A 24364-nucleotide genomic window follows, 5' to 3' on the forward strand; every position below is an offset into this window, starting at 1 on the left:
ATAAGATCTTTTAAGCAATCTGCAGTCTTATAAAACAGAGCACAGAATGTTATATAAATGTAAAGGAAGGGAAAAAAAAGATTGTCTAAACTCAAGCACAGTCCTCTGTTTATCTTGTCATGTGGTCAAGTCTCATGACTGTAAAGAACTATACATGAACTAAGATAGAGAGCGGTATAGGATACGTGAGTGTTAAACATTGTGTTATCTGCATAAACATTTTTGCCATATATCTTCCTTCTCTCTTCAAGAAAAAACACAGACATAAATTGTGAGACAGTTTTTCTTTTGTAAATACTTTATTTCACATGAACAAAATGTGCACAACGCTATTATTATTATTTTATTCATTTTTATGGACGTAAAACTCAAATAATTATACCCTCAATGAATAAAATGTGCAAGTGGTAATGTGTCTAACTTACATTGGGTTGTGCGTTACTGAGCATCATAGACTATAAAGCGAAAAATGAAAGTGCAACACAGCCAGCAAACTCACCATGTCTGCTATCCCTAAATGCACTCCACTGCATAAACCAAACTGACACGATAAGGATACACAATATCACAGCACAGTGAAAAGGCATAAATACACTACATTTAAATGCAGTTACAGCATTAAAATCACAAAAACAACAATCTTTTGTTGTAATCTTTTCTCAAAGATTAATTCTCACAGTGCATTTTGCAGCAGCAGAGATTTACAAAAGCAAGCCGCTCTTAGAAGAGCGTTCACAGACAATCGTCATAGGTAGCTTAGAAATCAGTGAGACTGGAATCAAATGTTCATGCAATGCAATGATATTATGGGCTGGACAAGAACAGGAGTCAAACTTTAACCTTTTTACTTTTAACGTGCTGCATTTTTAGACTGCTAGAGTGCTTTGATCATTTTTACCACAGGTTGCACAGTTTTGAACTGACAACAACAACCAAAAAAAAAACACAATTCTAATCTATAATAAATTACATGTTTACATATATTCAGAGTACTGGCAGTCTGTGCTGTGGGGAGGTACAAGATTAATGCTGTCTGTCGGGGAACACACTGAATATTTGGCCTGTTTCAACAAAGACCTACCAGCACCATTTTTCAAACAAGTACTTACTGATAGGTGAAGAACCATTTCAAAGATCAGTTTCACTGGCATGATGTAAATACAACACAGCTGCTGCCCAGATTTGTCATTGGTAATTAATCAAAGTTGAAGATGTGTGTTTTAGAAGAGTAATTTTTTAGATACACTAGCAGTGTAGGTTTTAGTGATGGTAACGCTGGTCTGTGGCCATACATTCATATTCCAGAGAGGATGAAGGTTACAGCTAACTCTTGGTGACTTTTCGCCACCATGAGGTTGACATTCTTTGTTTTGAGTGAAACTTTTGGATGGATTGCCTTTGAAATTTGGTATAGCAATCTATGGGGATCTTTGAATTGTGCTAACTTTTCTGACCCCTAGGAATTTAGCACCATCATAAGGTGAAAAATTTTAATGCATCCATTACTTTGGTTTATGACCACACACTTAAAACTAATGGCATTCCCATCAGCCTCAGCTGTACTCTGTGTTCAGCTGGCGAGCAAACCGCAAAAGTAAGATGGTGAGCGTTGTTAATATTGTACCTGCTAAACATCAGCATGTTAGCATGATGACATTAGCATTTAGCTCAAAGCACTGATGTGCCAAAGCAGAGCCTTGTGAAATGGACTGACATGTCATCAACCCCAGCAACGACACGGAGTACTGAAATAAGCTTGTGTTAGCTGGTCATCTTCTCGTCGAGGGTCACCAGTGTCAAGGATGCTGTAGATGTGCACAGTTCACTATCCAAGAGTCACGTGGCTGTGTCATAAAGAAAAGGCTGGCTGATCGAAGGAAAAAAGAAGACAGTTTACATTCATGCATATTGTTTACCCATATAACTTTACCCAAGTGCATATATTCTGATTTCTTGATATGGTTTGACGTGCTCCTTAATGCTAAGTTACAGTGCTGTTTGTTTGATGGTACGCCTGACCATACAACATTAAAACTGTTTCCATGTCAGTGGAAGTGTAAAACCTAGTGCAATCATTTTTTCCAAAGTTAGTTCATAGAGAAACTGTTAACGGACAGGTACAGAATGTTTCCATTGTGACATCTAGTTCTTTGTATAAGTCTTTGTGCCTTAAAATGATGAGTGCAAGAATGCTGTATGCAAATGTTAAAAGTTTTATTTCACAAATCTGCCCCAAAGTTTGCCCCCTCAGCCTCCGTAGTCGAGGGTTTCCTTTGGGTCACAGAGGTAAACTGGAGAACATGTTGGTTTGTGGAACTGTCACGTCTGGGGGGTTGCGCTGTATGTGATTATCAAGGGGTAAGGACAGAGCGCAGTGCGCTGTCGTCTTCATAGCTCCTTTGCTGAAGCGGCAGCTCAGCAGAGAGCAAAGGTGGCGAAACACGGACTTCCGGCAGATGATGAAGACCCATGGATCCACGATGGGGTTGAGGGCATAGAAGCGAAAGGCCGTTAGGTTCTCTGTGTCACCGCAAAATGGGTGAATGGCATTGATGAAGCCTGCAATCTGAAGACAGAGAAGATCGAGGTTAGTCTTGACTATTCCCAGGTTACATATATAGACTCAAAATAACACTAGAGTTGTGTCCACGGGCAAATTTGGGAGCATGTCCCCTTCACATTGCAAAATTCTGTGAAAACCCCCCTCACTTTTAATACTGTATTTAGGGTTAATATTCTTTCACCAGTCTCACCAAATGTTGCTGTCTTACTGTACAGCCACCATAGTCCAAATAAGAGAGGAGGGGAGCTCACGAAAATCTTGACTCATTTGAATCACTTAACGTTTATGGCCATGGTCTGAGAAATAAGCATAGAGTGCAGCAGTGAGTGTAGCAGCAAGACTTCATTTGCCTTTGGTTTTGTCTCTTAACCTACATACAGGCTATTGGTGGAGGTTGCAAGGTGTCACCTTGTCACAGCAGAGATACCGCCAGATACTGCCGGTCTCTCATTTACCACCAGTCAGCAATCAGTGACTTCATCAGTTGTCGGCTGTCACACAGACATAGGCTCCTTCGATTTCTCAGTAGTTTGAATTTAGTACTTTTCCTGTAGAATAGGTTCAGTGCCTTGTTCAACATTCTTGCTGTCTCCTCACCATCACCTCACCTCAGCTTTCTCAACTCATATCTCATCTTCCCTACTCACCCTCCACCTTCTTTCTTAAAAAGAAAAGCTTTTCCACCTCCCTGTATTCCTCTAAAAAATAGTTTTTTGAGTTTACAGTAAATATTATTGATTAATTTATACATACTTGGTTAACTAGTTAGTTATTTGATCCATAAAATGACAAAAATAAAAAAATAATGACAAATGTCCATCACTATTTGACACACACATATATAAATATAAGTCAAGTGATGGTGGACATTTGTCATTATTTGTTTTATTTTTGTCATTTTATGGATCAAATAATTAATTGATTAATCAAACATCATTAATCAGTAATGTTCACTGGTAATTTGTTCACTGGACAGACTTTTGGTATGTCAACATTTTACAAGACAAACATTATGTCTGCTGAACGGTGCCAAATCAAACCTGATTCACACCTCTGTAGGAGCAAAACATGATGGAGTTGTCGGCACTTTGGTCTTAAAAGCAGATGAGAACACATGACTGTGTGTTTATTATCAGTGTCAGTTGCAACTGTGGTTCATCTTGTAAAACAGGGCTTTACCAAATGTCAACATCCATCTAAAACGCGCTCCGTGTGAGCACACCTTTAATTTTCAGATGAACAAAGTGTCCTGAATATAGATGCAGACAATGCTACAAGACAAAACCACAACTTTTTTCTGCATTGACCTTTAATGTATGACAGACTGCAGACAGGCAGCGCAGACAACAGCAGCTGCCTGCTTATTCATCCTGGGCTGCGAGAGAAGCAGGAGCTGGCCCAGGAAGCATCTTTGTCACCTCTCTCCTCTTCTCTATCAACAATTCTCCATTTCCTCCATGAAATATCCAACAAACAGTGGCCTAATTAATGGCTTGTGCTGATTGAGTGTTTTTGTGCATTGGTGTAAATGTTTCCCTGTTGCTAGGGCCTGGACTGAAAACTAATAAGCTGGAGACAGAATGAGTTGGGCCAGAGGGAGAAAGTCCAAAGCCAGGCCAAACCAGACTACCAGAGGGACCAGACACCAGGCTAACCATGTCCTCTCCACGCTCATTAACTGCCTAAACTCGCACGGATGTGGTCATTCAGATATTGATCAACAAATACACCCAAGACACAGAGAGAGGATGTACTGACTGCATGTGAATCCAAAACAACAGCAATTATCATATGATGCTTCTAAGATGTCGTGCCCAGTGACATAATAATCTTCAAAAGCCTGGAACAGCTGCGTCATCTTTAGTGGGTCAAAAGTGGGTATAATCCAGGGTGGAACAAAACAACGTCCAGATGTTCTTCACTTTTTAGGAAGTAATCGTATTACTTAAAGTTGTGCGAGATTTCTTGAATTGCACAACCGATGTTGCTGAAATTACTGTTGGATTCTCACAGATTTCACAGGCTAAATAAACAAAGGACTAAGTTTAAAGCAGTTCTGGATCATAATAATAATTTCTCTCTCTCACACACACAGTCAGAATTGATATGCACACACATCAGAAGTGGTGTAATGTTCCTTTTACAGGACAACCCATGTCTTTTTTAAAACTGTTGATTGCAACAGCAATTGCAAGAAAGCAACCAAACATTTCACAATTTGCCCTTATGCTACCTCTTTGTCATTGTCATCCCACAAGTCACTTTGGTCATCAGCATAATGACCTGCATTAAAAGAAAAATGTCAAATGTTCAAGTTATGTAATAAATACCCCCAGGACTGGTTTGCACTGAGTTTGTGATTTAAGTTCTTAGCAAGTACAGACATGTTTTACAGTAGAGATTCACTGAATTATTTAAGGAACATTTTAGATATTTAAGACTAGTGTAACCTGCGACAGATTTGTTAGGAGTTTATGCTGTGATATCAGTACATGCAAGAAGCAGTGGATATAATAAATGTTTCAAAAGCTTTGAAAATAACAGAGAAAACATTTTCATGACAAGAATCACATCATTATTAACTGCCTTGGCCTATGACCAGAGAGCAGGCCTCACACTGGCAAACAGTTATTTGAATCAAAACTTGAGGTAAAAATGAATCTTAGGCGTACTGGCATGGAACATACTAACAAACACAATGACAAATGCCTCTCGCAGTTGTCGTACACTTTATTCATCATGCAGCGTTGCCAGAAACTTTTCAAACAGACGTGGGCTCTCATACGCTCTGCTATCATCCTCACCCTTGTTGTCTCACTCCACGTTGTCACCCTCACTTTCTGTCCTTGCATGCCACCCTGCCTCTTATGGTCCTCTCAGCAGACCTCAAGCCCCTCAGAGGGGGGGGGGGGGGGGACACAAATCACAAACTGTCTACTCCAAGCACTGCAGGCTGTGGGGCCAAAACTGATGAGATGTCAGGCTCTCTCTTAAACAGGAGCATATTAATGTATCTGTGGTTTAAGAGCAGGCCAGAAACACTATACAGCAGACAGAGATCAGGTGGGGTGGGGGGGATTTATTTAGGGGAACAGACAATCATGCAGATGCAGGAAAGCTTTGAAGGAACATACCTTGGCCACACGTATAGACATATAAATCCAGCAAAAGCAAGTATGTTTACACATGCACTCTATAAACAGATGCATACAGTACATTTACAGACAGATGCACACACACTGCATGTTGGACATGTGCAAACACATACAGTCATCAATCAACAGCTGCTGCTCTGCAAACTGTACCTGTAAAAATACTAGGGCAAAGGGAATTAGACTGTTCATCTATGTTTGTCACTCATAACTTAAGGGTTTTCAGTCATTAACAAGTGGAACAATATCTTCCAAAATAAAATCAAAACCACTTTAGGGCTATAACTAGCAATTATTTTAATTTTAAAACAATTGTTAACAAAATGCTGAAACATTGTGAAAAATTTCCCAAAACCAACCAACAGTTTAAAACCATCACAGTTTGCTATCACACCAGAGAAAGAAAAGCAGCATATCCTCACAGCTGAGAACCTGAAACTAAGATTTTTTTTTTGATCAAAAAGCTTCATTAGCAAAATAGTTGTAGATTATTGTTCTGCAGGTTGACTAACTGATTAATCATAAATTGGCTCAAGTCTATATAATTTTAAACATCCTGCTGACTGAGGATCTTCATGTACCTGGACCCAGTTCACTTGGTGTAAATGAGTGCATCCTGGCAGAGTCATGCAAGATGCTATTTGGGGCTTATGATCACTGAGTCTTTCAGGAAACAAACCCCAGTAATGGATGTCTACACTCTATGATCCATTATTTTCCATCTCATGGTCCTGGAGGACTCTTCCCAACTCTTTCTTCCTGATCCTGTTTCACTGCAGGATCATTACATGGGGATGAGAGGAGCCAGAGCAGAGATTACTGGCCTGGACTGTTTACACACAGCAGTGAGAGAGAGAGAGAGAGAGAGAGAGAGAGAGAGAGAGAGAGAGAGAGAGAGAGAGATGCTGCAGCGCTACACAAGTCTTTTAACAAGCAGTTCAACATTTTTGGAAATATGCTTAATTGCTACTGGCCTTCTGAGAGTAGGATGAGCAGATCGATGTCCATCTCCTGTGTGTTTGTTAAACATGCTACAAATTTGTAAGAAGTGATTTGTAAACACAACTCTGAGATATCATCTCCTATGTTGATATGGTTGGTGTGATACCATTTACACATCCAGCAGACATGGTTAACATAAGCTCTCCACCAGCTTGTGAGGTTAATATCTGGCTCTTTACCAGCTAAATGGTTCTGTTCATTGGCTAGCCGCTGATTCTGCCTTATCCTGCTGGGTAGGTAGTTTACAGTGAGATTTTGGGGGTTTTTTGGCTGAAAACAACAACTTGCATCTGGTAACTACGCTGATAGGAGCAGTGAGTGAACTGTAACAATGAGGGACGGTTAACCATAACAGTAAGATATGAAGAAAAGGAGGGTGTTAAATCTGTGTGGTCACTACAACTGACGTCTTTAAAACTACACATTTTCATTTGATACATTGTAGATGTAAAAAAAAATGATTAAGCAATTTTAAAACTGACAACAGATCAAATGACAATGTGAAAACAATGAAGCAAAGGGGCCTCCAGGAGCCTGCGGAGCCTCAGGTTTATGGAGCTTTACAGTGAGTTTCAGCACCTGTATATTGAATCATTCTTTTAAAATGAGTAGCAGTTTGACATTCTCCCCTCTCATTTAAATTCACACCACAGCAAAGTTTACTCAGTCTTTCCACTGTAGCCTCTGCCCTATCTTTACAATCCACCTTCATTTATTTGTAACTCACTGTGAGTGTGCAGTTCAGAGACACGAATACAAAAATGTATTAAACACGCTGTATGTACGTGTCATATTTTGTTCCTGCTGGACACTATAACGGTGAGCTGTCCAGTGAAGTGCATTAGAGTTGATTGGATTTCTAGCCATGGCTTCAACATCTCACTTATAACTGCAGGTAGGCTTTTCCTCAATAAAGAAGCATCCACCTGCCTCCAAGGTTCTTCAACCAGAGCAGCATGAGGCCAAGAATCAAATATGCATGTTTGTCCCCAGGCCGTCCGGCCTCACCGACCTCTGCCCCAGATTTACTTCCTGAAGGACCTGAAGATATTCTGGTATTGAGTCACACAGTGCAGATATGCATTATGAGAGCGGCAGAGAGCTTCTACATCCGAAAGGGGAATTTCACTGCCACAAAATCTGCAGTTAACACGTTAGTGAGGAGGTGGTTTGTGCTAAGACACAGAGAGGAAAAGTTGGTGGGTGTGCGCTGGAAAGATGTGTATCTGGTGCATGTAATCAATGTGCTCATTATGTTGATTTCTCCTCAGGTTTTGTTTAATGACATTTTTCACACAGGAAAGACATCTCAACCTCCCTGAGCACTTTAAAGTCTATTAGTATAAAGCTGTTCATTTAGGAAGAATCACAGGCAGCATGTAAATGACCATGTATTCTGTCTCAGGAGAGAGGAAAACACTGAACATTAATAAGTGGCACCAAAGAGAGACAGTGAAGTCAGTCTGTGTTTGTCATTAGAATATTTCCATTAGGGGAATTACCCTGTCTAGAAGTCCATTAGTGAGTGTCTTCTTTTAGACGTGCCTGTGACTGCGGTGAGATACATGGAGCTATTAGACCTTTTACCTGCAATTTCCAACATTCAACTTCAACTGTTGTCACTCTGACATTCAATCCTGTCGACTATGTGTGGGAAGAAGAATAACAGTGCAATATAACAAAACATTTTACATGCACACACACTTCTTGCCATACATAAACCATCCATGTAGTTTTATCCATCACACTTTTACTCATTTTGTTAAAAAATGTAGTAGAAGAAATATAAGATAAACAAATCCATAATTATCACCCCCTTTTTCTTGTGAGTAGTATAAGTTGGAGAATGTCAGCCAAACTAAAACTGTCACTATGAGCTCTCAGATGAATAAACTGATAGATGTGTGATGATGAGCTGCAAGGAGTTGCTGCCTGCTTGACTGCTGAAAAAAGAAACTGTCGACAAGAAAAAAAAACATATATATATATACTAGAAACAAAAAAGAGGAAGTGGAAAAAACTGAAAGGAGGAGAAACACGCTTTCAAAGCAGGCAAAGTGAAATATGAAGTTGGCCTATATGTGTCAATGCATGATAAGAATACTATGTCAGGGTATGCTGCAAAACCTTGCAGGTGTTGCAACAGAGACACAGCAGGTTCCTCTTCGACAGAGATAAAGCCGCAAGAGTCCTGTGAATGTTTTGTGCCTGTATACTGATACCATGGGTGTGCTTTAAAATTGGTGGTAGATTATCTTTTGAAAGAGAAAAAAAAAGTCAGGAAGGAATGACTTCATATCGAACGCAGTGGTTTGATGTTGAGTACTATTGTTGACTTGTACTTGTGTTTAATTTCATTATTAGAGCCAATTTTATGTCAGTTGCGCCAACTGGACGTCGGCCGCTTTCCCAGCCATGTGCACAATAGATCATCTCATCTGTCAACAGTTCAGCGCAACTGAGCATTATAAATTGCAACTTTTATTTTCACTGGCAATGAACAACATCCACTTGGAATAATTGCATTGTTTTAAGACCCAGGTCCTATTTTTGTAGGTTTATCCCTCATTGCAATTGGTTATGATAACAACTCCATTCCTGAGTTCTGGGGATGTGATAACATCTGTGATAACACTGTTAGCTAGGCAAGCGCAACTGACCAGAACACAAAAACTACACCCAAAATGTCCATTAAAAGTTGTCCACTGAAAAGAAAAACTGCATATAAATCTAGTTGGTCAAACCTGAAACAGTGTACAGGTCTGGGAAATCTGCCAGACATTTCTGTCAGACTAAATGGGTTGTTTAATGTGGCTGAACTGGTGATTCAACAATATTAGAAGACCAGTCTAAATGCCTGACTGCTTGTATTATTTGCCAGTCTGGACTCCATGGATATCACCTTGTTCCCATTTCTCAAAAATGAACTGTTGTTCTCATAACTTGAATAATAATGGCCAAAAATATGAGCAAGCTGTTTGCCTTCCAGTAACTATTTAGGGCATGAAAATCCCAAAGCTTGGATGTTTGTTTTGGGTGCTTAAGGCTAAAATCTGCAACTTTCTGGGTTAAAATATGGTAATTTAATTTCACTGAGTGCTGTTGGAAGTTCAGGCTGGTACTTCTACTGTGGCTTCACTTGGTGCCTATGTGCTGCTATTTAGTGTTCCTGCTGTTAGTCCGCTACCTTTACAGCAATGCCAATTAAGCCTGCTCAAATTACACCTGATGAATTGTCATCCCCACGCTACTTCAGTGTGTAATTTCATCACTTTAGCAAATGATGCATTAGATACCATTTTGAAGACATGCGGTCAGTTGGGGACATTTTGATTTAACTTGATATCGGTTTACGCACAATAACACACAAGGCCTCAATGAGCAGAACGAGCAGATTTCAGCTTTTATCTTATGATAACAGCATGCAGCTTTGTGGTACTACTCAGAGTCTGAAATTACTCATACTCAGTAACTCAGATTGGAATTTATACTTCAACATCTTGGAAATGCACTGAACATACAGTATTATATTTCTATTTTGTATGTTCCAGATAATTTTCTTTGGCATTTAAGCCAAGAAAACGAAATAAATACTGTAACAGGACATAACAATCAGCAGTACATTAGACACAGAAAAGACTCACAAGTCTTGACACGCATGGCCAGCCTGCAAGTTTTATGACTTTCCCAGACTGGCTCTGACAACCAGAGTCATCTGTCATTACAACACGCAGTCTGTAGATGTTTTTGTTTTGTTTTGGGGATTCAAAAAACAAACATGACACGATACACTTTTTTACACTAGTATGAAACCATATGACAGCAATAACACAACACGTTTTTTTTTAACACTCCACCCTCATCCACCTGGCTGACTTTGGTGTGTGCTGCAACACTTCATTCATAATTCTGTAGATTTAAAGTCACTTCATGGGCTAAACACAAAACCAAGAAAAATAATTTCATTACACATTGTGTAGGTTATATTTTAGATTTCAGAGTGTGTTCAACAAACACATTTCCTCTTTACGTTGTTAATCTGAATTTAAGACAAGCACAGAGTGGTTCCATTATGATGAGTGAATGCTGATAAGTAAGATGCACCAGTGCTTACATGTGAATTCATCTGTAATTACTGGTAGTTTCTTTTTTCCTCTCTGTCAGGAGAGTTGATATCCAGCATTCCAACCTGTCAAAATCCAACTCTGCGTTTTCCTGATGAGCAGGCAGGGCCATAAACACATCTGATGCAAACTCTTGAACAACAGACAATAACAGAGATGGGCACCTGGATTATGGCAGGTGCACAGAGGCTCCCTACACAGAATGGCTGACTCCTAAAATAGACTGTGTAGACTGTGGGCTTTATAAATGCTTAGTTTTAGTTTTTAGTGCATTTTGTATAAGAGAACTTTTCGCATCACGAGACACCCCTACATTATCAAACCAAAAATATAACATGATATCTACCAGAAACACATACTGTATATAGAGTGCTACAAGCCTTAAATTTATCCTGATTAAAGCTTTTTAAACTCATCTCTCATGCTGTTGCCAGGTGACTGGCCTAACTTAAAGGAACAGTTCAATGTTTTTGGGAAAGATGTAACTTTGCTTTTTTTTCAGGTAACCAATTCCATGTGAGCTGCACATATCTGAAAATATAAGACTTAACTATTTGTCCACATCTTAGACAAAGCGTGACATGACAATATTACTGAAGGTATTTTTAGGACAATGCCGTCTGGGAGCAGATAAAAGTTGGAGGGAAACTTCTTCCCATCACATATTTTCAGGTTCTGTGCACCAGTAAACATCAGCTGGGCCCCAAAATCCTAAACCACAGAATCTGCACGGGCTGCCTGTTTGCAATTATCTTGTTGAATTTGTTTAGTCCCTGTTGTCTGTAAACTGGCTGAGATGCTCTTTGAAGGCGTAACATGTCTCAGCACAGGAACATTTTGAAAAGATTATAAATAAGATTTAATGATGCCTATTCCCAAAAATTAAAAAAAGAACATAGTAATAATTAAACAAAAAAATCCTGAACATTTTGTGTTGATAAAATGCACAAATAATCAGTTACTGAAACAAACAGCTGGATGGTTCATGCTGTGTTATCACACTTAATCAGCTGAAACCAGTTTTTGATAAATTTGTTTACTACTTGTGATTGAAAAGTGAACACCCAACCAGGCCACAGCACAGCACAATTGGTCATCTAATATGTTTTTTTAAGACAAATGCTATGATTCATAACCATAATCTGATGCCAGTTAAAGTCAACTTTCATGGAGGAGGAAGGGGAATATTTATGACTTGACTCAAAACCCTGATAACATCCATACTTCCTGTGCTCAGTGGTTCCGTTACACCATAAAATATTTAATTTTGTGTGCGGACGTGTGGGGGTGGATCTACATGTCTCTAATTTTTTTAATTTTTTTGATATGTCATCTTAATGTTCCAAACGTTTCTTGATTGTAGCAAGTGTTTCATCATACTTTTACTGAACTGGGCGTCAGCTGTTTCCCTTTTTCACACATCCTTCAACACATCCCTCAGACAGATGATCGCCACATTCTGCTTCACTTAGGGTTTGTTTGATGTGAGGGTGTTGTATTTCACCGCTGCAGTCTAAGCCAAGTTTTATTGGGTCATATATCTCCTGAGACGGGTGGCGAGGTGGAGTATGAAACAAGAATCCTATTGTTTTCTGCGAGTCTACATTTCCTGCAAGATGGAATTATCAAGATAACACCAAGGATGGGTTTGGATGGCAGGTTCAATTTTGGATCCTGAATCTAGTTGGCAAAAAACCCAGATTTATTACCAAACCGCTTATCTCCTGTTACTTTTTCCTCCTCATTTTTAGCTTAACTGTCAGTGCCATTGGATAAAATAACAGACATCTCCAGTAGCAGATTAGATCAGCTAATTAACATTAATTCCTTAATGGACAAAATGGTTTGTTCATTGGATAATATGCTCTCTGCAGCTCGTGTCTGTATTCTCCCAAAAATTGTTTGGTTTGAGAATGAAACCAGCCTATAGCCTTTATATAGAGAGAAAAGGTTGGTCTGATTATTACTGTGGTCGTAAGAGGGTTCGTTTTAACCAATCTTTAACCTTTCTGACAGATTGATCTGATTTGAGAAGTGTCCTCAACAACCTAGAACACATGCATAAGAGATAAAGATTGACGTAACACATTCGTTGCAGTGATCTTAGAAGGCAAACAAGATGTGCCTTTTCCTCTCCTTTTCTCTTTGAGCATATTTTACCGTATGTTGCTGCTAAGGCAACAAGGGGTGATTAGAAATCTCTGAGCTGTCTTTATTTGAGCTTTTAGACTTTGACTAGACTTTTGACTTGTAGATGTTAAAGAGTAAACATAACAAGATTCACATGGTTTTTATTAAAATTCTTCATCAGAAAATTCTAAAAAGTTTAGTATGGAATACTCTTACATTATGTTTTCAAGCATGAATGGAATTAATTAAAATTGATTATAAAGAAATGATAACAGGGTTATACCTGTTTTCCAATGTGCTTTCTAATCAGAAAAATCATAGCAAACAAACATCAATATATCAGTCTCTGCATATTAAATGACCCCACGAGGGGTCCCAACCCTTAGGTTGAGAAACTCTATACTTGGGTGTGGAGCTCATTTTACGCAATGCTGTGTGAACAATGAAGGGTGCTGATGGATAGACAAATAACTGTGGGCACACATGGCAAAAGACCAAGAAGACAAATATGGAGATAAATAATGCTTTTGTGCATACAGTAAACGGCTACGTGAGAAAGATTTGCTGATATTTTCTATATGTCTTGGCAGCTACTAAGAATATTTCAACCAACCTCTCAGATAACCCGTATGTAGACGCATGCATAACACTTACTAATGAGATTCAATGATAAGCTAATGAACAGGCCTTGCTTGCAAAGAGTTTAAATATTCATTGAAGATTCTGTTGCACAACCATCTCAACACACTTCCTCAAGTCAGTACTAAAGGACAAGGGGGTAAGATTGTGAATCACAGAAAATATGAGGACGGAAAAAGAAGAGGAGACACAGCAAATGATATGAAAGAAAACCAAAAGCTGCTGCTTTTCATGGTATACAGTACTATATGCATGCAGTTCTGTCTGGTGGTCGTATTATGATATTAAAACAAACAGAAAAGATGTTCAGAATTACAGCGTTTGTCATGTGCTGTGTAAAGTATGATCTTACTGCTTAAGGCACTATACATCAGTTACAGCATGTTTGGTGCTTTTTATGATTAGAATTTGCCAAAATTGAAAATACAGTGAGAATTTTTATAGAGTCTGCCTGAAAAGACAAAAATAATCTTAGGTTGTTTAAAAGAAGCTGGGTCAATCAAATAATTTTTTAAAAAGTGTATTTTAAAGAGATGCATTTAAAGTAAGACTACCTATATGTCTCTCTGCTAAACAATAGCTGCTGACAGCCAGCCCACTGTTCAGTTAGAGCATGAGTAACTAAACAAATTAGTCCGGAGGCAGGTATTGATTGGAGAAGACAGATTTATTCTGGGCTGACAGCTCTTCATCTCCTGAAGAAGCAAGCTAGGTCCACGCTAACACCATTTACCAAGATCAATAAGATTTTATTATTTGGTCAATGTAATAAACTGTTAGATGTGGGCTATAAAACAATTGGAGAAGCAGATTCTACAGGGACTTGTCGGACAGTATTATGCTCCCATAGTAACTTTAATTATCCACTGTTCTGACCTGATGTGGATCTTTGTCAGGAAGAAAAACATTTGAAAAACACCTCATCACATATACAAGAATAAGTAATGATGTGTTTCAGTGACAGAAGCTAAGTTGTTTTCAGATATAGACGTGTAGACTGTACTTTTGTCCGGAGAGATTTATCCAGATGTGTTTATCTTTCCCCTTTAATGTCACGAAACAGGACAATGTTTCAGTGTTAATGTACTGTAACTGCGTCCCAGCTGACATCACAATCTTTCCTCAGTATCAGTATTACAATGATTTACATTCCAGGCCAAATTTGACATAGACATCTTGTCATCTCCACTAACACACATAAAATACAGGCCATTAGTTATGCCGTGGTAAGGGGAGAACATTTTTCATTTTCTATTATACCATAAAAACATTTTTTAAATTGTCAATGCAATCTTGAGGGAGACTTCTGAAAAGTAAAAAACAGGGAGGGAAATGCCAGGAAAAAGAAGAAGAAGAAGAAAAAAAAACCTGAAGAATTCTTCCTGTTGCAAAATGCACATCTGTTTCCAACTGCTGGGCTTTAGTTCAAAGATGTTTGTCAAAGTGTGAATGCACATCAAAGAAATATTTGGATGTGTTTTACTGGGGTGGGGATGATAGGTTTTCAAATTTTCATCATGTATTCAGCAAAAAATGACACTACATGCAATACCTCCAATACTCACAGTGTAAATTATTCATAAACACACAATGGATCAATTACAGGCACTATGTGAAGGAATCTTAGACTGCAACAATCCTATCAATAGTATCTATGCTATTATCAGTTATTTTCAGCAATTACTGTACAATAAAGAGCCTGTAATTTAAAGGGTTATTGAGAGTTCAGCAGTATGGGGAAACATGTTATTTTCCCCTCTATATCATTTTACAGCCTTGGTATTGTTTTCGATAAAAGAAGCTAGAGAGAAAATATGTGGTAAGCCATCTGACTGGAAGAGGAAAGAGATCATTCAAGGGACAGAGAATAAGAGAGCATTAAATGTGAACACATGAACTCACAAACAGGATGTTGCTCATTGTTGCAGCGTCAGCATTCATTTTGACATTGTATTTATTTCAAATCCACAAAGATTTTGCCACAGGTTCTAACAGTAAAGCTGTGACACATGATGAGTTATTTAAAAACGGTTACAAAGCACATATAAGCAGTTTCTTTACAATGAATCACAACTTCCTGTATTTGAAATGGGTTGCTTATAGTGATGAACTGAATTATGAAGTGAATTATCTCCTGTCTCTGTAGTTGTATTGTGGAGTCTTTTGGCACATTGTTTAGGTTTTTCTGGCCCATAACTTTACTGTTTTGGTTCACTCTCGCCACTCTCATGGCCTTGTTGTCAGTTGTATGCAGCTGTTTCCAGTGGAAAAAGCTCTAAAAACTCACTATGGGTTACTTGCCCAACACAGAAGGGCAGACAGGAGAGCTTAGCAAAAAGATGATGAACATCATGGAGCACCTGGCTGATAAGAAGCCAGATATTTCCCACATGAGTTGGTAGAGACCAAAAACAGAGCTACAAGAGAGTTAATATCACTTCATCTTATGGCCATGAAAAGTTGCTTTGTATCAGCTAGATGTCTGTATAAGCAACTATTTGTTAACAAGTCAACTGCATCATTTTACTGACCACTTATTTTTGCTGCCCCCAAAAGGCAAAATAAATAAATAAACAAAATTAAAAAATTAAAAATCAGTTGAACCAGGTTGAAGTCAAAATCCACTGAGAAGGCAGAGGATGGAGTCCGACCTATTTGAGCTACCAAAAGCTTGGAAACCACAGTGCAAAGCCCAATTACTGGATCACTGACTCATGAACTGTTTTTCATTTGGATAAGGAAAAACACATCATAGAAAAATTACATCTGTTGGGTTTTTCTATCTCTGACATGCTCTCCACATGTGTCTTTACCCTCATTTCATCACTCTGTGCCTCAGCTATTAAAAATCTGCTCCGCAGCTGCTCACCCCGTATTGCACTCTGACTGAAGCCCGGGGCTATGTTCTCCCACACACTTCAATGACGCATTAAAGGGACCAATATCTACACCTCATTACTTTGAGCATCTTCTGTCATTTGTTGTCCACTCTATCCTTAAAATGAGGAAAATGTGAGGAGGTGCAATAAACCAGGATTCAACTGTGGGACGTGAGGGGCAGGATTAGCGAGCCTGCGGCCTTGCGACTACTGTAATAAGAGTAAATGTGTGCGCATACGTCAGTGTGTGTTGTGTATATACTGAATGCAGGATTAAGCATCCATCCACTAAGAAAGGGAATCCTCATTCTATCATACACAAAGCCAGCTGCTGATTGCAGAGCATCATCTTTCCTTATAGAAACCTGGAACAAGCCAACAATGACATTTATCTCCCAGCAGCACCTGCAGCACATCCAGCACAATAACAGTTTGGGAGACAAAGCTGCCTCTTATCTCGACTCTAGCATGTGGGTCTTTACATCTATACCTGTACCACGCCCACGCTGTGTGGATTCACCTGACACCTCGTACTCACACAAAGGTCATGTATGCCACGCTGCCGTCTGAGAGGATTCAACCATTATTTCCACAGTTTGTTTGCAGAAGTTTTCATCTGAGACCAACTCTGGCAAACGTTACCAGGATTACATCAAAGAACTGTCTAAGACATGTCTAGATTTGGGGAATTCCCCTCTATGTCTACACTGTCTACTCTCAATCTGGATCTAGTTGGATTTGGGGAGTGTCCATGAAGAGCGATCATTGTTATTCTGTATATTTGACATTTAATCCTGGGGTTTGACTGGGCCTGTTGAGAGACTTAACAGCTCTGGGCTGTTTTGGAACTATTGTAAGGTTGATTTAGTTGTATGCTTAAGGCTAAAGTCCTGCAGGGAAATTGTTTGTTTGTTTAAATGTTTAAGTCATTTTAAAGCAGATCTCACCCAGAAGTCGTCTCTGCGCTGGTTTCTCAATCTTTCTTTAGTTTCCAAGTTCATAAACAGGTGAACAGTTAAGTCTTTGTATCTTAAACCAGAAGAATCTTTTGCTTACAGCTCTTTCACATAACTTTTTTTCAAATTTCATTTCACGTGGTTTGGATTCACTGTGGTGTCTTTATGCCCAGTCTGTCAGACTGCACAAATTTATGGAGGTGCAGCACTGACTCACAGAGGCACGATGCCCTGTGACTGTAAATGTGTCAGAGATGCTTGCTGTTGTTTATCTTCTTCCTGACAATCATCCCTCTTGCCCAGTTTGCTCAGAGCTATCTTTTCCAAATCACAGGACGTGCTGTGTGCTTGTGAACCCTTGAGACTGTCTTTTTCTTTGCATTTGAATTTTTATTCAGAAGCTGCAGGACTGAAAGTGAGGAGGCCAAAGGTACCCACGCTCCATCTGAATCTAGTAGTTATTAAATCATAAACAGTGCATTTGAATTCAAATATATAATGAAATATATATATATATATATATATATATATATATATATATATATATATATATATATATATATATATATATATATATATATATATATATACATATAACTGCAAAAACCTGGAGAACCGGGTGAGGACCTCTAAAAAAGACATACCATTTTAATCAAGTTTAAAATCTAACTACGACACCAATACATGCCTTCTGTAATGGTACCCTGTGGAGTTTCTGGCCACTGGCAGAACTATGAAGCAATGTTTATAAGGGCACGTCTTCATTTTATGACTATCTTGCGCATGCAAACAAGGATTCTCACAGTGCGCACTGGATCATGCCAATGGTTTCAGGCTATTTGATTTAAGCATGAGTGGCGGTAACATGCCAACAAATGCTGACTTGTGCCTGCAATGGTAGGAAAGGAGAAAGACTGCTAGTGAATAGACGTGGATGTAAAAAGTTGAGGCTCTTCAAAGGCTTTACAAGGAAGGAAATGCATTCAACAAGTCTGTCAGGCTTTAAAGAATACACACACTGCGTTTTTTTGTGGGAAATAGTGAATGTAATCACAGCTCTCAAAAACAGGGCTCTCACAGGGTTCTGTTAATTCTTTATTCCATTTCCAATTTCCTGACCTATAATCTACTATTGACTAATTTACTTTAATGACCAGATCTGTGATTGTTTTTGGTAAATCGTTTTCTGAACACTTAGTAGAGAGGAATAATTTAGTTTATGGATCTTTTTTATACTCCCCATCATGTAACGTCACTCACACAAGTCAATATTAGACTGCTGACAAAGACTCAGACATAGTATTGGAAACCTTTTATCATTAAGTCGAAGCATCAGTGCTGCCGTGGACTAAAGTTTCTACAGTCACCTAAAAACAAACCTGTGCTGGGGTTATTGGGAGCTTCCCATAACACTTTTTATTCCAGTCTCAACAAATGATTAATATAATAATGGGAGAAGAAAGAGCCAAAACCACTTACAATTTTGTGAATAGCTTGTGACGTGAGTGCAGCACTTTATTGATCCAGGTATCGACCGGCAACATATGGCCTCTAGGCAGCTTCTGTGGTTCCCATGGGAACAACAGGCAGGAGCAATATTGGTGATCGTCACGAGCAAGCTATCAGTCTGTACCTGTCCCCCACAGGAGGTAGCTCTGATCATTTATAAACTTAAGAGGGCAGGATAATGAGTGAACAAAGGCATAATGGAGGAGAGCTGATTTAACACACATTAAATGCTGACTCTACAGAATGTGAGCAACAGATAAACTGACAGGATACTAAGTCCTGTGATGCAACTATCACTGTAAAAAATAATGAAGGAATTCAGTGGAATTAACAAATCTTTTTTTTGTTGATTCCACTGAATTTGAAGTTTTAATCATTTCCAGTCAATTCAACTGTTTAGTTTTAATTTTCAGACCATTTTAGATCTAATAAACATTATGAGTTGTTGGAACTTCGTTGTAATCTTTCAACAGCTTTTACAAATGAACTGCTGGAAGTTCACCAAACTCACTGAGTTAAATTTTTAAAGAAACAAAACTAGGATTTTAGCAGACTTCAAAGCATGCATTGTTTGAGGGTTAAACCCCCCAGAATCTCTACTTTTTTGCGTCACAGTAGAAACTGACTGTGTGTCTTAAATACATGCTCAGTTAAATCATGGTTGTTTCTTTTCATAACAGCACTAACCATATTGAAAATTAGTATCAGACCCTACACCTGTACATTTACAATGTAAGAAAGTATCTCACTTTTGTAAGCCAGCCGAGGAGCTTATATTTCTGAGCTGAATGAACTTGAAATGATTTGTGATTGAGTTATGTAAATTAAAGAATTTAAGTACTAGAAAAGTTTATTTGTTTTGAATCATTATGAAATTACCTCCACTTGTCTTCTCAAAGTCAGTCAGCCTAAAATTTTAAGGCAGCCCGAACACTAACTTTAAGTTTAAACAGTTTCTTTTTATAGTTTAATGATTATAAGCTTTAATGCTTACCCATCTATTAATCTAGATTTTTTTTTTAGTTGTTTTAGTCTATAAAAGATTAGAAAATGATTAAACATTTCCATCACAAGTTCTCAGAGCCAGATGATATCTTAAAAATGCTTGTTTGTTCATCCAACAGTCAAAACCTAAAGATATTTATTAGCAGAATTGTTATCAATTAACTATACTTAAATCAACTTACTGTTTCAGTGTTATCAGTTCAAACTGTGTTATATCCCTGTTTAATACATGTTAAGTTTATTGTAAACTTTACATAATGTAGCCTTAACTGTGTTTGATTATACTGGGAAGAGAGGCTTTAAATCCCATCCTTCATTTGGATATCAAGGTAGCTGTAGTTTAACATGCAGTAACCATATATTCCATATGGCACTACATTTCAAACGATGTGTCAATAGTCTGTCCTAAAGCAAACCAAGTGGGACCTCATGTTTTATGCTACAATCAAATGTCCACAGACCAGTGGCAGTGATATCATTCACCACACCAAGTTCTACTGATTAATGGCTCCTTATCTTTTTCAGCAGTCTACTGTAATTGCTCAGTTTTGCACTGTAGGTTTTTATCAGCAGGAAGTAACATATAGTATATCATCCAAGGTCAGGGATATAGTGTGACAAGCCTGGGAAGTTGGTGTGATTCAGGTAACAATGAACAGGACAAACATTCACAGCCAATGGATTACTCTTAAAATTTACACCAGCTCACCACACACCCCCCCACTACCTTGAAAAAAGCAGTTAGCCACTTCCCAGAATCTTTTACCATTTCTCTGATTGCTCCATCACAACATGTGAACTTTCACCTCCTGCAAATTAAATAATCTTGCCAGACTGAAAAAACAGTCACACCCCAGAAATGTAAAGAGCAAATACTCTGTGCGGCAAAGAACACAGAGAATAAGTAATGTTTTCTGAGTCTACAATTTTTTCTGTTCTCAGGCAAACTCACATTAAGAAAAAGGACGGCTTCATTTCCCACCACCTGCTTTCCATCTTACCCACATCTACTAGCACGCAGTCCCTGCTGATGAGGACAAACTGCAGACCGAGCCCATTTTTCAGAGCTTGAAAGCATCATTCTCTAAGGTATATTCAGTTACATTAAAGTGCTTTGAGTAAATTAAGACTAACCGGAAACACAACAAAGCACTGGAGGGTTTACTTTGGCACATTGTTGTGTATATGCAAGAATAATGACTGGATGCAGCAGCTTGTATACTTGTATATGTGGGGGGATGGAGAATCTGAGGAGTCTGGACTGTGTCACTACTACTGAGAGCAGCATCAACTAATTACGTGCTTTACAAAAGTAAAATGTAGAACACGATGTTAAATCACAAAGCCAAAACAAAAACTTCTGTGTGGGAGCATGTGAAGTCTGCTGAGATGCACTCACACGCCTCACCACCACTGTCTCAGTTCTTTCTGCTACAACCACAAGCATATACATGCACATAAACAAACAAGCAGATACAGTATAAAACTGCACACACACACAGTGTGTCTACTGACTCATTGATTACTTAATAACAGGGTCTTAAATTATTCAGAATGATCTACTACAGATCAGGCTTGTAACTCAGGATTGTTTGGCAGAGATTATTAAATTATGAATATTGCTAAATGAGAGTTGTGAAGTAATCATATCACTTAAGAGGACAAAGATTTGTTTTGGAGGAGCTAAGTGGAAATCTCAAAATTAAAACTTACCAAGTAATGTTCAATTTACAAAATATTTTGCCACCGAGGCAACAAGGGTCTTGGTGAATCAATAAGTTTTTCAATTCTATGTTGAAACCTGAAACAAAAATGTATACTGTATCGCTAAAACATATATATACACGTGGCAAAGTTGAGGTTTTAGTTTCCTGAAGTGTTACTCATAACATTGAGTATATACCGTCATCATGGTTCATTCCCTGGGGGTGCTCTCAGCCCCTGCACCACAGATTACTCAAACCTTCAGGCGAAGTGTCACCACAACCCATCCAGATGCAGACAGTGAGTAGATGGCGAAGAGCGAAAACATGAACAAACACTTTTTACTGTTTCCTGTAAACTACTTCATCATCAGACCACTGCTGTTAGAAAGGCTAATATAAATGTGTGAAAGCAGACATGCCTTTATAATATAAGTCACATTAATCACATCCTCCAACTGGTTTTTATTTCCCAAAACGTGACTTTCCCCGGAGGTAATATTTAGGAGTACAGATGCTAGGCTGGTTAACCATGGAGCCCTGCCAGTAGAGCTTTGCCCTCTGGGCGAGGCAGGGCTGGACCAGTCCTCCAGGGTTGTCAGAGTTGTCAAACAGATATGAAACTGAGCAGACAAATGAACAGCATAAACACACGCACATACAGTGACAGCATACCTTGAGTGGTAAAGGCTGCACTTTCAGGCACACCTTTTATTACTGAAGCCAGCAGAGCAAAGCACAACCGTTAGGGAGACTCCGACAGGGCACACAAACACATACCACAGCAACAAAGACATTAACGGTCGCCATGCTGGCTGAGCACTGTGTACATGATGATTACAGAATGAGGGAATTAATGTTACTAGCGTGGACGCACTGGAGTTTCAGGAGACCACATGCTGGAAACTCTACCCTCTACTGACAGGGTGTAGATGTACATCCGGTCAGGGACACACGCTAATCACACCGATTGCTAAAACTAAACCTGTAGACACTTTAAAAAAAACCTTCTTTTCTGTTCCGCTTTTAGTGCAAACTCGCTCTAACTTCTTAATTTCACTACAGAGGTCTGGTTCATGTTTCAACAGCTGAGTAAATGACACATCAGGGTGTCAGCTCTCTGATTCAGTGGTGAAAGCAGAAAAAAATTACTGAGGACAGACCATCAAATGTGTTGTAGAGGTGCCACAGAAAGTGAAGGAGGAGATATATATATATATAAAAAAGAATCAGTCAAACACAAACACTGAGAGAAGGTTGAAAGTGAACTTACAGTGAGTGGAAGGGAGCAGACCACAAAGATGACAGTGATGAGCGCCAGCAACACCAGGTGGTCCATCTCCTCTTCCCCCCGTCCGAACCAGGCCAGGCTCAGCCTCCTCCTCCTCCCCGTCGACCCGACCGAGCCGCGCCGTATCATCTGGCTCCGGTGCATCTGGCACAGGCTGACAATCACCGAGCCGTTGCACACGAGCACTGCAAAGATCAGCAGCGCCATGAGGGAGGAGTAGGACAGAGAGAAGGCCAGCACCAAGTTGGCCTGGTCATCCCCTGTCGCATCCATGTCAATGAAGCACCATGTCCCGGGACAGTACTGTCTGAATTTGCCATAGCCGCTGTATGGCAGGAGGCAGAAGGCCAAAGAAAAGAGGTAAATGAAGAAAAGAGTGTATTTGGCAAAACTGCGGCGGATGTGCACAGAGTAGAAATAAGGGTGGCTGATGGCCAGGCAGCGCTCCACAGCCATGGTGCACAGGATGAGCATGGGCGCCAGGCCGAAGAAACTCATGGCGAAGCCAAAGAGGCTGCACAGTCTTTTGCCGCCCAGACTTATCAGGGACAGGTTGCGAGCGTAGCAGATGAACACGGGTGGACTGAGGAGACAGGTGCCCAGCAGGTCGGTGAGGGCCAGGCCGGTCACCAGGATGCAGAAGACCGAGGACCTGGAGCGATGCTCCTTCTGGTGCGCTCCGAGGATGAAGAGAGCCAGGAGGTTCCCCACCACGCCGGCCAAAAACATGATGATGCTCGTCGCTGGCTTGCCATCCCCATTCACGGTGAGAGTGTCATTGCAGGTGGTGTTGTGACATGATTCGTTAGAAACCATGCTTTTGTTCATGTCCAACTAACTGGAGAGAAATATGGCAACTCACTGTGGAATCAATAAAGTATTCCCAGAAAACAAAAAGGAGTCCTGACCTCTTGATACCATCATTTGGTAAAACAGAAGGCAGGAATGTATGGTGAGAGCCATCATGCTGCGTTGACTTAAAACATGATTGGCAGCCTTCCCCGTCTCTGTCTGACTCTCTTCTTTACAGACAGTCTTTGACTCTCTGTGGAACAAATAACACAATGACAGAAACTACTTAACGCTCAGATAGGCATCACATTAAGTTATTTCTTCTCAGTATATTAATGCCTCCCTGCTTCTTCTCATACTGCGCTCTCACACTGAGAAACTCGGTATTACTCTTATCACAGTTTTAGTGACAGTAATCACTCACCTTCCAGTGACACCAGCAATTCTACGCGCGACAAAAACAGCTTAAAAGTTACAACTCCTTCTTCCGCGTCTTCTTCTCTTCCCACACACTCCTTGTTTGTCAAATATGAAGCGTCGTCTCTCCCGACTTCTCGGAGTAGTAGTTTAAAAGTGCCGCTGCCGGTAACGTGTGGCAGACACACGATGAACTCACAGA

At 39.5% G+C, this 24364-nt stretch overlaps 1 protein-coding gene across 1 annotated transcript; it reads right to left on the bottom strand.

The window, feature by feature from the left end:
* Nucleotides 1-2190: 2190 nt before the first annotated feature.
* Nucleotides 2191-24364, bottom strand: ptgir (prostaglandin I2 receptor). The gene is made up of 3 exons (XM_018702060.2): nt 24170-24364; nt 22936-23998; nt 2191-2566 (listed from the first exon to the last, which is right to left on the bottom strand). The coding sequence occupies exons 2-3, from the start codon at nt 23779-23781 to the stop codon at nt 2279-2281; spliced, it is 1134 nt and encodes a 377-aa protein (XP_018557576.1). The 5' UTR covers nt 23782-23998; nt 24170-24364; the 3' UTR covers nt 2191-2278.

The sequence above is a fragment of the Lates calcarifer genome, linkage group LG21 (assembly GCF_001640805.2).
Source record: "Lates calcarifer isolate ASB-BC8 linkage group LG21, TLL_Latcal_v3, whole genome shotgun sequence".
Taxonomy (NCBI): Eukaryota; Metazoa; Chordata; class Actinopteri; family Centropomidae; genus Lates; species Lates calcarifer.

Bases quoted from the DNA above. Each gene is read 5' to 3' on its own strand.
- ptgir (XM_018702060.2), bottom strand. From the start codon at position 23,781: ATGAACAAAAGCATGGTTTCTAACGAATCATGTCACAACACCACCTGC. The intron at 2,567-22,935 runs GTAAGTTCACTT...CTCTGTCTTCAG, and splicing joins TCTGCTCCCTTCCACTCACT to ATTGCAGGCTTCATCAATGC.